The sequence below is a fragment of the Galeopterus variegatus genome, unplaced genomic scaffold (genome assembly GCF_000696425.1).
Source record: "Galeopterus variegatus unplaced genomic scaffold, G_variegatus-3.0.2 Scaffold904, whole genome shotgun sequence".
In the NCBI taxonomy this organism is placed as follows: Eukaryota; Metazoa; Chordata; class Mammalia; order Dermoptera; family Cynocephalidae; genus Galeopterus; species Galeopterus variegatus.
In genome coordinates, this window is record NW_007727015.1 from 269,552 (window position 1) to 284,408 (window position 14,857).

The 14,857-nt window shown below is 48.0% G+C and overlaps 2 protein-coding genes across 3 annotated transcripts in view; one reads left to right on the forward strand and one right to left on the reverse strand.

The window, feature by feature from the left end:
• AMFR (autocrine motility factor receptor, E3 ubiquitin protein ligase) overlaps positions 1 to 6,190 on the forward strand; it is a 39,504-nt gene extending 33,314 nt beyond the window's left edge. The window contains exons 10-13 of the mRNA XM_008573336.1: positions 150 to 284; positions 1,862 to 1,945; positions 4,796 to 4,980; positions 5,824 to 6,190. Of these exons, the coding sequence (XP_008571558.1) occupies positions 150 to 284; positions 1,862 to 1,945; positions 4,796 to 4,980; positions 5,824 to 5,971 (552 nt within the window). The 3' untranslated portion in view covers positions 5,972 to 6,190. The remainder of the gene's footprint in view (positions 1 to 149; positions 285 to 1,861; positions 1,946 to 4,795; positions 4,981 to 5,823) is intronic.
• Positions 6,191 to 10,001: 3,811 nt separating this feature from the next.
• GNAO1 (guanine nucleotide binding protein (G protein), alpha activating activity polypeptide O) overlaps positions 10,002 to 14,857 on the reverse strand; it is a 181,068-nt gene continuing 176,212 nt past the window's right edge. Inside the window, exons 8-10 of one of the 2 annotated variants that reach the window (XR_550524.1) lie at positions 12,470 to 12,685; positions 10,297 to 11,449; positions 10,002 to 10,177 (exon numbers count right to left, since the gene is read on the reverse strand). Coding sequence is in view for 1 of the 2 variants with exons in the window: in XM_008573337.1 (XP_008571559.1) it covers positions 12,498 to 12,685 (188 nt within the window). In the remaining variant the exon portion in view is untranslated. Of the gene's footprint in view, positions 10,178 to 10,279; positions 11,450 to 12,469; positions 12,686 to 14,857 lie in introns of those variants that run through there. The other variant, XM_008573337.1, reaches the window with a different exon arrangement.

A 14,857-nucleotide genomic window follows, 5' to 3' on the forward strand; every position in this document is an offset into this window, starting at 1 on the left:
TTTTTTTTTTTTTTTTTTTTTTTAAAAATGCCCGGTAAGGGGATTTTAACCCTTGACTTGGTGTTGTCAGCACCACACTCTCCCAAGTGAGCCACGGGCTGGGCCTGAGAGTTAACGTTTCTGTGACCTCTGTATTTGTATTCCCGTAGGCACATCAGATTCAAGAGATGTTTCCCCAGGTTCCATACCACCTGGTGCTGCAGGACCTCCAGCTGACGCGCTCAGTTGAGATAACAACAGACAACATTTTAGAAGGACGGATTCAAGTACCTTTTCCCACACAGGTAAAACTGGGGTTTTTAAGCAGGACAAACAGATTTTGTCTTCACAAAATTTAATTCTCTAGAATAGCATTTTTAGTTATTTAACAATTGAATATCATTTATGATTTGATGAAAGTTTTCTATAAACACCCTGTCATTCACCAGATTGTGACCAAGAACAGATCCACCAAAAGAAAGGATAAATGTATTTCAGTAATTTTTTTGTACAAACATATGCCCCAAACCCACTTGCCCTTGCTAGCCTAGGAGGTCATAGCATCCATCAGTTCCTGTTGGACAAGGGTTGACAACTTTTTACTGTAAAGGGCAGATAAATATTTTAGGCTTTGCAAGCCATTACAGTCTCTGTAGTAACTTTTCAACTCTGCTGTTATAGCACTAAAGCAGCCATGGACAATAAATATAATAAATATATAAGTATAATGAATATAAATGAACGAGCAAGACTTATGTTCCAACAAAACTTTATTTACAAAGGTAAGTGGAGGGGTGAATTTGGCCCTCAGTCAGCAGTTTGCCAACTCCCTGCTCTAGGAATGTGGTTCCCCAGTTCTCAGCTATTTGACTTGGTTGTTAGCCCTGGATTTTCCTAGAAGTGGGCCCTGAGACAGGGATTTGAATGCAAATAGTTAATTTGGGAAGTGATCCCAGGAAACACTGGTAGCTGGTTAGGGATGTGAGCTAGGGAAGGGAAGCCAGCCAAGAAAGGGTTTGTTACCAGGCAGGTTGCCACTGTGGGTTACTGAAGGTGGATCCCATTTGGGACCTCTGGGATCCAGTGTAGAACATGTTACCTCTCCTGAGAGATGAGGAACTGGGGTGTTTATATACTAATTCCCGTCAGTCACTGGTTAAGGTCTGCCTCTGGGAATGGCAAAGTTACCTCATGCGCCCAGAGGAAGTCCTCAGGCAGTGACATAACAAACTAGCCAGCAAGCACTGGCGGGGGGTGGGGGTGACCTGAAGGGATATGGGCAGGACCCCAAAGTATCTGCAGCATTGGTCAAGAACTTCAACTGGCTAAAAATGAGAGTAACAGCAGTACCTATTTCGTAGGATGTGAAGGTAAATGAGACAGCCATATCAGGGTTTTCCCTGGTGCCGTGCACAGCTAAGTGTCCAGTCAGTGTTACCTGCTGTTGTCATTGTTTTCGTTGTGCAATTCCTCTTGTTGAAAGCGAAACTAAATGGGGAGCCAATTGGTGGTAATTCTCAAACTTGGAACTCTACTTTAGGCCTCAGGCTCCTTTGTCTTGCCTTTTAATCTTTGTAGCACTTTTTTTCCCCCTCTGGGCAGAGGGGGCTGCCCTCCAATCTTTGTAGCATTTTAATTTATTTGAGGCTCTGGACTTTGCTAAAGTTGCAGGCTGTGTTGAGGTTTCCCTTGTACCTGTTACTTAATTTGTGAACGACTCTGTTCTGTTTCTGTTTCTCTAGGGGCTGCCCTCCAATCTTTGTAGCATTTTAATTTATTTGAGGCTCTGGACTTTGCTAAAGTTGCAGGCTGTGCTGAGGTTTCCCTTGTACCTGTTACTTAATTTGTGAACGACTCTGTTCTGTTTCTGTTTCTCTTTCAGCGGTCAGATAGCATTAGACCTGCCTTGAACAGTCCTGTGGAAAGGCCAAACAATGACCAGGAAGAGGGAGAAACTTCCACTCAGGTAAGATGTGCACTCTAAAGAGAGTGAGTACATGGGATTGTGGAGGAGTAGCGTGGTTCCTGGCAATGGTCCTTTTCAGTCCTGCCCCAGCGTTTGTGAGGCTTAGGCAAGAGTACAAAAGAAGGCTGTGTGCTCTATCCGGCTCAGTGTTAAAGTTAACAAATCGAGCTGTGCCCATGGTGTGGCCTGTGTTTCCACTCAGGGCCTGCAGCCCACTCACTGGGGTTTGCCCTCATGCCCTGGAGGAGAAAGGAGTGGTGCTTCTCTGGGCCAGCCCTGTTGCCTCAGGATTGAGTGGGAACATGAGGACGGGCAGAAGGAAGCTGGGCCCAGGACTGTGAGGGTGAATGTACCCATCCAAACCTGGATGTGGATGGATGAGGGCAAGCTCTCTAGGGAACTGAGGCTATTGAGTTACTCCCCCCACCCCCACTTGTCTAACTCAGGTGCTTCCATGCATTTTGCAAAAATGAGACCTCCTGAGCCAGGTGGGGGTGGAGGAAGTGTGGTATCTTGGGAACCAGATCTGTCTAGATACCCGCTTTAGATGACTTGGAGTAGCTTCCCCTAACCAAAAGCAGCTCCTCTGTCTGGTGTCCAGGGCAGAGGCATTCTCTCCCATGGTCTTAGCCTACACCCTGGGGGCTCCAGTTCCTGGCCCTCTTCTGTAATTCCCATTTACTTAATCAATACCATACTTTCTTTTTTTTTAAAAAAAGATGTCTGGTAAGGGAATCTTAACCCTTGACTTGGTGTTGTCAGCACCACGCTCTCCAAGTGAGCTAACCGGCCATCCCTATATAGGGATTCGAACCCGTGGCCTTGGTGTTATCAGCATCGCACTCTCCCAAGTGAGCCATGGGTCGGCCCAATCAATACCATACTTTAAAAACACTTTCTTATAAGACCAAAAATAAAAACCAAACAACCCTGTCTTGGTTTTCTGTTTGTGATGTGCAGGGCTTCCTGATGCGGGGCTTGGTTCTAAGGTGTGGGCCAGGACTCTTCTGGAAGCAGTGACAGGGAGGGCTGCTTTCACCTCTTATGTTTTTCTTTGCAAATAGGAAACAGTAAAAACTACTAAGACTTCTTCAAATCTGTTGCTAGGTTAAAATGTTCATATTCAAATCCATAATTGGATTGTGCATCATTTGAAAAATGGTGCGTGGCTTCTGGAGAAGAGTCTGCTTCTGCATTCCCAGTTTTTGGATAGCTGGCCTAGCTGAGATACGAACGCTGGACTGGCTAGAGGGCATCTGTGGATACAGCATGTTCAGTTTCTGTATCGATTGCCTAGCTCTATTTTAGTTAGTGAGAAGATTTCAGAATGTTTTCTAATATAGGGGAGGGAAGTACTTTTTCATAAGGAAGCTTGCTCTGTAATATTTTTGGTCATTCTCAGGAAATGCAAAGTCCCTGGATGACAGTCAGTTAATAAGAACCTCAATCTAGCCCAATCATCGCAACAGCTCCCTCTTCCCTGGGTTCCGAGTCTCTGGCCTGCAGCAGAGCAGGGGCTGAGATGGCCTTCTGTCTTCTCCTCTGCTCACTGGCTGTTCTCTCATAGTCCCTCTAGGGTCAGGCTCAGGGGAGAGGGTTAGGAGGGTTAGCAGCATGTGTGTGTGAGAGTGTGTGTGCACGTGTGGGTTATCTCAGCTGTCCCCCTGCCCCATCTAGCACCAGAAACCTCCTCAGATAGACTTCTTTTGAACCTGGGTTGGCTATTTATGACCTACCTTTGTGGGGTCACAACACTCCTCCAAGTGGTCCTTTTGGGCAGTCTATTTTCAATAACCTTAGGCTGGTTATCTCCTGCAGGATGCCCCTCTAAGCCCCGGGACACACACACTGTTGCCTGCAGTCAGTGGAAGTAGACCTTGCTTTCATCACAGCCCCTCCCATACCCTGCTCCCCTCTTTTTTTTTTGGTCTGCTGTGACCAGTTTCTTTTAGATTTCCAGGTGTTTGTAGTCACCAGTCCCTGTATCCCCATAACTCTAGGGAATACAAGTCAGGCTCTCCACACGGCTCTCTGCAAGCCCCCTCTTGTGCTTGGCTGAAGGCAGGAAGAGGCGGTGAGGGTGAGGGACAGGAGAGTCCCGCACACCAGGAGCTCTTAAGTAAAATAGCCCACCTTTCACCACTTCCGCCTTAGTCCTGTTGTAGCTTGCAGGTGGGTGACAGGCTGGCACTGGCCAGCCTGGGTCTGCGTCTGGTAGCACTTGCAGCTTGGGTGGTCGGGCACCTGCTTAAGGCTGTCGGGGTTCCTGGGCATTGTCTTGGCCTTCAGAGCTTCAGCCAAAACCAAGAAAGCATCCCATTTTAACATCCTGTTACACAAGCAACCAGATAACCTCTTACATTTTTTTAAAAAAAGATCCTTAGCATTTACCCTTTTTACCTGCTTGACAGAGTCAAGTGAGGATATAAAATTCATACAGTAGATGTGATAAGACTTGATTAAATTTTTGAGCAATTAGACTTGAACAGAAAATTCCCAGAATGCAAACTAGCAGTAACTTTGTTGCCATGTTCCAAGAATACAGTTTGGAGGTGCTTGTGTTTTTCACACTGGTAATCATTTACTTATTCCACTAACATGGAGCATCTACCGTGTGTCAGGTCCCATCTTAGTGGTGCACAAGCCACGTGCAGCCGGCCTGCCCCTAAGGGGCTTGTGTCTCCATTGTACATGTGCTCGTGGCTCCTCCCTCTTGCCTCCCTTCCTGGCAGCAGTCCTCCCTTTGGGTCCAGAGGAACCTTGATTAGGGGCACCCTGGCTGGCTGAGGAATCCGCCTAGGAGAGAGCCCTGTGCCCACAGCTGCCTCCTTGCCTCCTCCCCACATGCAGACCGAGCGCGTGCCGCTGGACCTCAGTCCTCGCCTGGAGGAGACCGTGGACTTCAGTGAGGCGGAAGTAGAGCCCAGCGAGGTGGAAGACTTCGAGGCCCGGGGAAGCCGCTTCTCCAAGTCCGCTGACGAGAGGCAGCGCATGTTAGTCCAGCGGAAGGACGACCTTCTGCAGCAGGCTCGCAAGTGGGTGGATTCTCCAGCCCGAGTTAACATTAATCCGGGTCAGGAACCAGTGGCTGAAGGCCGTTGTTAATGTTGAACCCACATCTTCTCTTTAAATAGATGGCAACCTTGAAAAACCATTACATGTCACCTAAAAACTCTGATTTCAAGTCTGTCAGAAAAACAGAGGATGTGGCAACTCTGGGCCCAGCTGGTAACTTCCAGTGGGCAGGTGCTGTGGACATCTTCCAACACACTTGCATGGATAGTGCTTCTGTGCCAACGTGTGCTAGGCCCTTTTTATTAATTATTTTAATTCTTTTAACAACTCTAAGAGGGACAGCTGTTATACCCATTTGACAGCTGAAGAAACTGAGGCTTAGAGAGGTTAACACTGGCCTGGGCCTAGTGTCTGGCTCCCAAGTCCTCCCTCGTGCACTCTGCCCACCCTCGTGAACACAGCCTGCACATCTGTGTGCCACACTTATCCCCATGGTTGATGGCAGCTGGAGCATGTAGTGTTCCTATGGATGGACAGGATTTTTTTATTTCATGTCTGGAGGACAGGGCCAATATTGTGTTCCTTTGGTTGGGTTTTGTGCCCTCCACAGACCTGGTGATCGTGGGGACTCCATGCTGTGTCTGTGGGGAGGGAGTGGCAGAGGAGAGACCACTGAACAGCCAATTGAGGGCCTCCTCCCTGGTGCAGAGACAGCGTCCACTCATCTGTTCGGGGATGGATGTTTCTCAGGGGAGGGTGCTGAGTGACAGCTTCATGAAGGTACCTGGAAAATGGGAGGTTTAAAACAAACATTCTCTGTGTTCAGAGCTTCCATCTCTGTCATGTGACTTTTGTTTTTGTAGGCGTTTCTTGAACAAAAGTTCTGAAGATGACACGGCCTCAGCGAGCTTCCTCCCCTCGGAAGGCACATCCTCTGACCCTGTGACCCTGCGTCGAAGGATGCTGGCTGCTGCTGCCGAACGGAGACTCCAGAAGCAGCAGACCTCCTAGCGCTGCCGCGCCTTCCTCCACCGTTGCCTCCTGCGCCTGACCAGAAGAGGCCTGTCCCAGCTCTGCCTGCTGTATGAAGAAGCGGGCTGACTGCATTGCCGCTGTATAAAGCATGTGGTCTTAATAGTGTTTGGACAGCTGACAAATTTAATCCTTCTTTGTAATACTTTCTATGTGACATTTCTCTTCCCCTTATAAACGCTGCACATTTTAACTCTAGGCATGATCTCTTCTGGCATTGACCGGACTTCTTGGGGGTGGGGGACGATCAAGAGGAAGTGGGCAGCCCACCTGCCTCGATTACTGCTTTATGCCCAAGTCACAAGAACTGCTAGTGTCCTTAGCTCCACATCTGGCTAGGAGAGTGTGTGCTGGGGGGAGGATGCATACAGAGTGGTGAGGAGATGCACAGCATGAGGCTGACCCCCACTGTGGGGCAATATCTATTGTCAAACTGTCGTCCTTAGTGGGGAAGCATAGTGTTCCAGAGGCCAGACCCACAGGCTCTGGACCCCTGGGCCGGCAGGACGGCTGGGGAGAGAACTCTTGGTTCAATACCTGGAGCAGAGGAGGGGAAAGCCCGGCCTGTAGAGTGTGAGGAGGTGACCCCTTGCTGTCCCACTACATTTGGGACTGATTTGCTGACCCCCCAATCCACAGCTGGCTTTATTTCCGTTAACTCTGGTGCTCCTGCATCTCATGAGCGTGCCCCTGTGTCTCTCCTCTCTGCATTTCCTTGCCCCTCTGAGCCTGGGAAAGGGTTAAGCAGAAAACTTTTGTTTATGGTTTTAATTCCTTGGTCAGGTAAATTAGGTAATGCCAAAGCCTGTGAGTTTGGTCTTTGGAAAAGATGTGGCTCTTGCAAGATGGGAGAGTAAATTTTGGAGGGCTTTACTGAAGAAATAAAAGATGTCTTTTGTATCTTTCTTCTCTGGAGCCCTTCATTTTCATGACTTTGTTCCTATTGGTTTGATTAAACGTAGAAAGGGAAGGTGTTGAATCCACATGCCTTGGAGCAGACCCAGGTCCCAAGTCTCTTCAAACTCTTTGTATACTTTAAGGATTTGAAACATGCAATCATAGGTTACATAGTTCAGTTTTATGTCCCATTGGATTAATTTTTTTTTAATGTTTGAAAGCATAGTTTTATGGTAGTCCATTTGGGAAGAATTCAGTGTTATCTAAATTAATTGGCAGTTAAATGTATTTTATATAACTGAAAGTTTTTAGAGTGTTGAAAAGTAATTGAAAAAAGGGTGATAGGTAAATATGTAGGCAGAGATAATTTATTTCAATAAATCTTTCAAAAGCCTTACCTTGAAATGTTGTTAGTAAATTTCTGTGATTTTTTAAAAAATTTGTTTTGTTTTGCTGAGAGCATAGCTATTTGTTTGTTTTTATTGTAAAACAGTAACAACAATAAAAAGCAAAGTCTTCTAGTGTGTGGTGTGTGACTGGAGGCTGTAGCAGCTTTTTTCAGAGGTGCCAGAGTTGAATCCCCATTTGATTTTGTGTGTACCATTTTGGTTGGAGGGTTTTTTTAATCCTAATTTTGTTTTCCCTAATATTTTATTTGGAGAAGGCAGAACTGAATTTTATGTTCCCCTCATGTTTGTTTCATTTTTTTCAAGGTAAGTGGGGAGAAAAAGGTTATTTTACTTTCCTTGAATTATGTCATGCTTTGCATGTTGCACTCATTGAAGATGACATTGATTCCACGTGTCCTTATGTTTCAGATGTGTGAAAAGAGGATTGTCTGAAGTCAGTTTTAGAGTGTCTTGAAACATTGGAATATGGCGATAGGACAGTGTCCAAAGCAAGAGCAATGCCTTAAGTAGCTTGAAATGACCCAAGAAGAGAAGTCCTAAATTCACCCTTAGATGTTACTCCTGGACAGTTAAGGATTCCAGGCAGTACAGAAGTCTCCTGGCTTTTCGTCACTTCTGGGGGCATTGGGGACAGGTGCTAAGGTCAGTTGCATTGGGTGGGCTCCCTGTCCGATGACTCCTCTGTCCTGGTTGCCTGCAGGTCAGGCCACTCACTCTCTTGCTCAGCCCCTGTAGCAGCAGGGCTGCCACTGGGCCGCTGGTTCAGGGTGGTAGAGCCCAAGGAGGGGTTGGTGCGCTGGAAAATGGTGGCTGAGTTGCCCTTGCCCTCTCTGGGCTCTTCTGGAGCTAGTCTGTGTTACTTCCTCTGTTTTCTTATTTCTGATTTTTTGTTTCAGCTTTTGAGGGTTTTATGTACCATAGAGACATAAGGTCCGTGTGGATGTTCTACTTATGAATCCTAGGTGCTCAGGCGGCCTGTTGGACCTGACTTCCCACTTGAGCTGTGAAGACACTGTGCTCTTTTATCTGTAGCCAGCAGACTGGATCTTCTGTGTGGTGTGACTTTCCCCACTGTGGGAGAGGAATCAGAGCTCTGCTGAAGCAGGGCACACATGTAAAAGGGAGTCTTGGCCTTGTCGAGGAGTAACGTCTGCCTGCCTGCCTGCCCTCGAAGACCCTTCGTCATTGGGAGCCTCCACCTCTCATTGCTCCTGCTGTTAGAAGTGGTTCTAACCCTGGCTGCGTGTTAGAGTCACCTGTGGAGCTTTTGAAAAATACGATGTGTAGGTTCTGCCCCCAGTGCTCCTTGTTCTGATTTAATTGGTCTTTCCCTGCATCCTTTCCAAAAAATCCTCCTGACCTCCCTTAAGAAAGATAAAGCAAAGAAACGTCTGCTGGTTTTATTTACAAAACTCATTTGAAAGTTGGGAAAGAATCCTATTAGAACATATTCTCACTTTTAGAGAAATTCAGATGTGCCATGTGTAGGATCCTTCATCCTTCTTCCTTCCATTTGGATCTTGATTTGTCCTCTGAGCCCAGTGTTATGAAGTCAAGTGGCTTGGACTGCAAACTTTCTGGTCAGTAGAGATGGTTGGTTGTGTGCCTCCCTCTGAACAAGTTCGGGCGAGGGGAGCTGCTGGGGAAAGAGCTGGAGAAGAGACGTGGCCTGGCAGAGGGCTAACAGGTGCATGGACGGGTTGGGTATTTACAACAATAGGGAACGTGCCTCTCGTTATTCCCTAGTTTCTTAAACATCAACCCCTACATACAACCCCGCTAGATTCAAAAGACCATTGGAACTTGCCAGGGAGGAGTCTTTCTGAGCTGGTGATTCCCATTTGTTGGAATGTAGAACTCTCTTTGAGGCTCTTCCATCTCACTAAAGATGGCACGATGCTGCGCTTGACTGCCAGGCTAGCAAGCAGCACATCAACATGATGCAAGGACTGTAGTGGGCTGTTGGCCCCTCTGGGTCCTAGTCTCAGCTGATTTGCTTGAGTGTTACAGCAGAAACTTGGCGATTTAGGGGTGAGGTGGTAGGACCTACAGCCTGGCAGAGACAGAGATCAATCTGTGTGCCAGGCTGTGTTGTCCTGTTACCCTGTGTGTGTCTAGCTTCCAGGGGGCTTCAAGGCATCCAGGAGCTGTAGGGGAGGCAAAGCTGAAGGAAGTTTTCCTGGCTAGTTTGGCTGGTCCTGAGCTTGTCCTTGGCACTTGAGTGGATGTGACCCCATGAGTGCAGAAGGCCCAAGCAATTTGGCCTCGTTCTTGGGAACATCCAATCCCCCACTGTGGGAGGACCACTGGGTACAGAAGAAAGGACCTTGTATTAGCTGGAGGTTTGGGATTACCTGCTCTCCCCCTCCCTTTTTCCCTTTCTGATCCTCAGTCCCACCTTACACTAGAAAACAAACGAAACCAGCTCAGAGGGAGGAGGAGCTGGGAGCTGGGAGGAGGGCTTCTGCAGGCAGGAAGTGGCCCATTCTGCCCTCATCCCTGGGGGGCACTGACGGTCTCACTGACAGTACTCTAGGCTGGCAGATGACAGCACTGAGGGGGACAAGGAGAAGGTCCTGTGGGGAGACCCTTACCCACCAGACTCCCAGTGTTTGTGGCCAAGTTCCTCCTTCCCTGTCCTGTCATAATGAAGCCCACCCCAAACAACCGTAGTCTGGAAGGCAGAGGGTGAGACTCAGAAATACAGACAAACATTCTCTTTATTGAGCTACACATGAATTTTCCATTAGAGAAGTAGACTGGCAGTGTGTAAGATATCACAGAAACCTCACCGATTGGGAGTAGAAAGGCTTAGAAAGATCCGTGGGCTTTTTTTTCTTTTTTTTTTTTTCAAGTTTTTTTTTTCTGTATTTTTAATTTTTTATGTGTCTTCTCTTTTTGCCTCCTCTTTATTTGAAACAGCTGTGACTGGTCTTCAGCAAATATTTTCTTAAAAGTGAAACTGTGAAGAGGTTTGGGGTTTTCTGTATTTTTAATTTTTTATGTGTCTTCTCTTTTTGCCTCCTCTTTATTTGAAACGGCTGTGACTGGTCTTCAGCAAATATTTTCTTAAAAGTGAAACTGTGAAGAGGTTTGGGGTTTGGATACTAGACAAAGTAGAAATGACATAGAACTGATCATGAAAACTGTGGCTTTAATGTAAACACTACATTCCATCTTTTTTTTAAAATTTTTTTTGTGTTTTTTTCCATCACGTGGTATTTAAAAATTTTTTGTTGTTGTTCTTTTTATCTGCAGCACAAACATCCCCACATGAGAAAGAGCGAACACAGGTCACTGAAACAAAGAAGAGTGGAGGGGGAGCACACACACGAGAGGAGGGCATCCGCCTCAAAGTCTGAAAATCTAAAATGGCAAAGGAAAAAAACCACAACCCCATCACCTCAAGACTATGATAGCTGATCTGGTATGTACTAGATAGTACTCATCAGGACAAAAAATTAAAAAAAAAAAAAAAAGGAAATCTGTAGAAAGGGGGTTGGCAGGAAAATCCTTTTCCGTAGGGCTCTATTTCTTTATACCCATATACAATAGGTATTCTTTTTGGCAGCTACTGGCCAGTGAGAGCTGTGCTTTTTCTCTGCAAACCTGGATTGTGTGGCTGGAGTGGCTTAGGCTGGGACAGTGGGAGCTGCCACTGCTCAGTGTCCGGCATGTCTGAGAGGCTGACAGGCAGCAGGGTGCCTTCTGGAAATCCCGGCCTGTGCACACTCCCGCCGGCCAGTGCATCACAAAGGAGCCCTTGGTGGCAGATGGGCCAGCGCCTCTGCAGGTGCGCTGGGGGCCACGCCACAAGGTGCGATGGGGAGGGCATGAGTGTAGATGTGGACGTTTCTTTATTTGAAAAGATAAAGAAAGAAATATGGATGAACTGGTGAGTTTTCCTTTTTTTCTTTTTTTAAAGCTACAAAGCACATGAGAAATATTCTTTGTTTCCTTTCAAATTCTAAATGTAAAGACTCAACTAAAACCGGATTCTACAGCATTCTACAGAAATACACAGCCGTCAGTCACTCTGGGGTCGTAGGTTAGACAGGGGCTTGATACAGAAAGGCTGTGTGTCTTACAAAGGCCAAAAGGTCATGCTACCAGGAGATCAACGTCAACAGCAAAGAGTCCGTGAAGCAGTCTGTAGAGAGAGAGATAAGGGGTCCGGTCTGACCATTTTCTTTGATTTTGAAAACCAATCAACCAACCAAAAAACGCTATAACATTTTTACTAATGTTGGGGTGGGGCAAAATGAGGCAGCATCACAGGGCTCCTAGAGGAGCCCATCACAGGCAGCATCGAGAACCCCATGCCAAGTGCCCTGGGAAGCCTCACCCCATGGGCCCCTGACCCTGGTCAGGTCTACAAGTCTGGCCCTCCCCTTGGCTACTCCTGTCCCCTACGCTCCCCTCCTTCCCACGTGCCCTCTTCAAGGGGGGCTGGCTTCAGCTCTGCAGGTGAATTTGAGCCACAGCTTCTCCCTCAGGTGCTTTTAGAAAACAGACTAAGTCTCCCTTTTCTCTGATTCTTGCCTCCTTAACATGAACAAAGAAACCTCAGGAGACAGTGGATTGGTTGGAGCAGTGATTCTTCTAAATTCTTGAAATTAACAACCACCACCACCCAAAAGAGAAGCGTCCTGAAGTTTTTCTGTTGTTGGGGGTCTGGGGTAGGAAGATGTTCAGCATGTTGGCCCTTTTGTAAAGGGTTTGGAATTTGCACAAGAGCCGGACAGAACTGAGAGCACACAGCCTCGGTGGGCGGAACGCAAGAGCCAGGCTGGACTGGGGCCAAGCCTTCCTCTGCCCTCCCCCTATTCACAGAGATGGGTCTTAGAGAGCAAAACCCTGGGGCCATCCTTAAAAAGACGGACTCCCAAACCAGGCTCCCACCATGATGTGTGTGTGAGTGTGTGTGTGCACCCACACGTGCTGTCCCAGGAAAACATCGATGAGCTATGGGGTGGTGGTCAGTTCTGTCCGCAGCTCTTTCTAGTACAAACTAAAAAGACTTTTTTAATATATATTTGTATATATATATATATAAGGTTTTTTTTATGCCTCTTTAAAGTTTATTTACCAACTTGCATTTGTTAGTGGTGTGTGTGGGTGTGTGTGTGTGTGTGCACGCAAGCTTTTCTGTGAATGCTGGAATCATTACCAAATAGGTTGCTATACAGGACAAGAGGTCAGTACAAGCCGCAGCCCCGGAGGTTGTTGGCAATGATGATGTCGGTGACGGCGTCGAATACCACCTGGATATTATTCGTGTCTGTGGCACAAGTCATGTGACAATAAATTTCTTTGTTGGGTGAGCGGTTTTTGCTTTCAAATTGTGCTTGGATGTAGGCGGCTGCATCTTCATAGGTATTAGGGCCTGTAACAAGAGACAGAACAGGGAGAATCCCTGGTGAGAGCTGTAGGTGGACGGGGCTGGGGACACAGAGGCAGAGAAATGGATGTGGCATGTCCCAGGAAGTGGGAGGAAATAGGAAGGGAACAGTGGGAACTGCTGGGCATTCATTCTCCAAGTGTAGTAGCACTTTAGATTAAAAACTACCCAAGGCTTAGCACCTGCCTGGGTTTTGACTTTTCAAGGTCTTTTACTGTTTTCACACTAGATTTACTCAGGAGCCCTGGGAGGACAATGGCCACAGATGATCCCTTTTGCTTTCTAGATGAGCAAAACAGGCACCTCCCCATAGCTTAAACCAAGCCTGCTGATTCTAATAAACCAAGAAAATAAACTCTGATAGGGGAGCTGCTCAGCAGTGCGGTGACCCAGAACTCTGAAGGTGTGATGGGCACTGAGTGAGGCCTGTACTTCCTTAACAGCCCCTCTGATGGGAGGTCACTCCACGGTGTTGGGAGCATCTCTAAGCAGTCCCAGTTCTTGAGTGTGTGTCCAGGATGTGGGAGCATTTGGTATCTCTAAGGTGGGAAGTGTAAGGGGATATCATCGTGTGTGATACCAACTGGGCCAATTCCTTAGGTGTTCCCTTGATCCTGAGTGGGGATAATGGAGCATACTGTGGATGATGTAAGGACAGTTTTCCAACCAGCTGCAACCCAAACCTTTGTGGCTCTGCCCTGTTGACAGCTTTCAATTAAATACGATAAATGTGAACCAACACAGAAGTGTTGGAAAAACCCAATACAAGGAAGATGCCCATTTTCCTCAGTGCTGCCAGAATGTAGCCCAGCATGGAAGCAATATATTATTTTGGGGAAGCTTGACGATCCCTCCCTCTGCCGTACCCAGCCCTGCCTCACTCTCCAACTGTAGGCTGAGGGTGTGAGCCCCAGAGGGGGGCAGTTGGGGCATGGGCTGCTGGAGGGCTTCTGAAGCAAGGATTTCTCTTTTTTAAAGACAACCAGAGGCCCTGGACTCCAGGCCAGTGATAAGCAAACGTGAGAGAAAGGGGTAAGGGGTGGGGACATGGTAGAGACCAGCTCTGGGCAGCCCCACAGGACCACCCAGACCCACAGGCCCAAGCATTGTCCTTGATCCACCATTACAGGGATGCCCCAAGCAGAAGCACCCTGAGTGTCCAGCTCACAGCAAATCCACCAAAGATGACATAAAGTGGCAGACGTGGGCCCTGTCAAGCAGTTTCCTGTCCAGAGAGCCAAGACAGCCCCAGACCATGGTGAAAAGTGCCCACAGGCATCCCGTCCAGATGGCGGGTGCCCCCTCCCCATGCCTTCTCTGTGTCTGCTGAGCCCAGCCTCCTTACGCAGCCCACTGCTGCCCCACAGTCCCACAGCCAGCCACCTCTCGCCCAACCCTCCAGCTTGTCTCGTGTTCCCCACTGGCCTGCACCCCCTGGGGCCACTGCATTGGTGACCATTGGTCATCCATCATGTTGTCTGAACTCAAACTGGATCCCTCTGAAGGCTCAGGAGAACTCAGATGCTCACCCCAACCCTCCAGCTTGTTTCGTGTTCCCCACTGGCCTGCACCCCCTGGGGCCACTGCATTGGTGACCATTGGTCGTCCATCATGTTGTCTGAACTCAAACTGGATCCCTCTGAAGGCTCAGGAGAACTCAGATGCTCCCCCACTTCAGACTGCCTGTTGCTGGGGGTATCTACTGAGGGCGTCTAGTACCCCACACTACACAGCAGTGAGATTCACTACTCCTCGGGCCGCCTCCCAAATCGGGTGTCAGTGGGACACTGGACAAGGGAGAGCCTTAGGGGTGGGCCTGCCCGGGGGTGGCGCTGGCCTGAGAGGGCCTGTGGGCCTGTATGGCTGTGAGCCCGATCCTGTCACCACGACTTTTTTTTTTTTTTTTTTTTTTAAAGATGACTGGTAAGGGGATCTTAACCCTTGACTTGGTGTTGTCAGCACCACGCTCTCCCAAGTGAGCCACGGGCTGGTCCTCTATCACCACAACTTTCTAAAGATGGGATTTGTTCCAGAAAGTCTCTGCTAAGGCTGGGAGAGGCCAGCAGTGGCTGCCATGAGGGTGGGCTGCAGCTCAGCTCTGCCTGTAGGCAGGGCCCTCCTCGGCTTATGGGTCTTTTTTTTTTTTTTTGTCCTTCT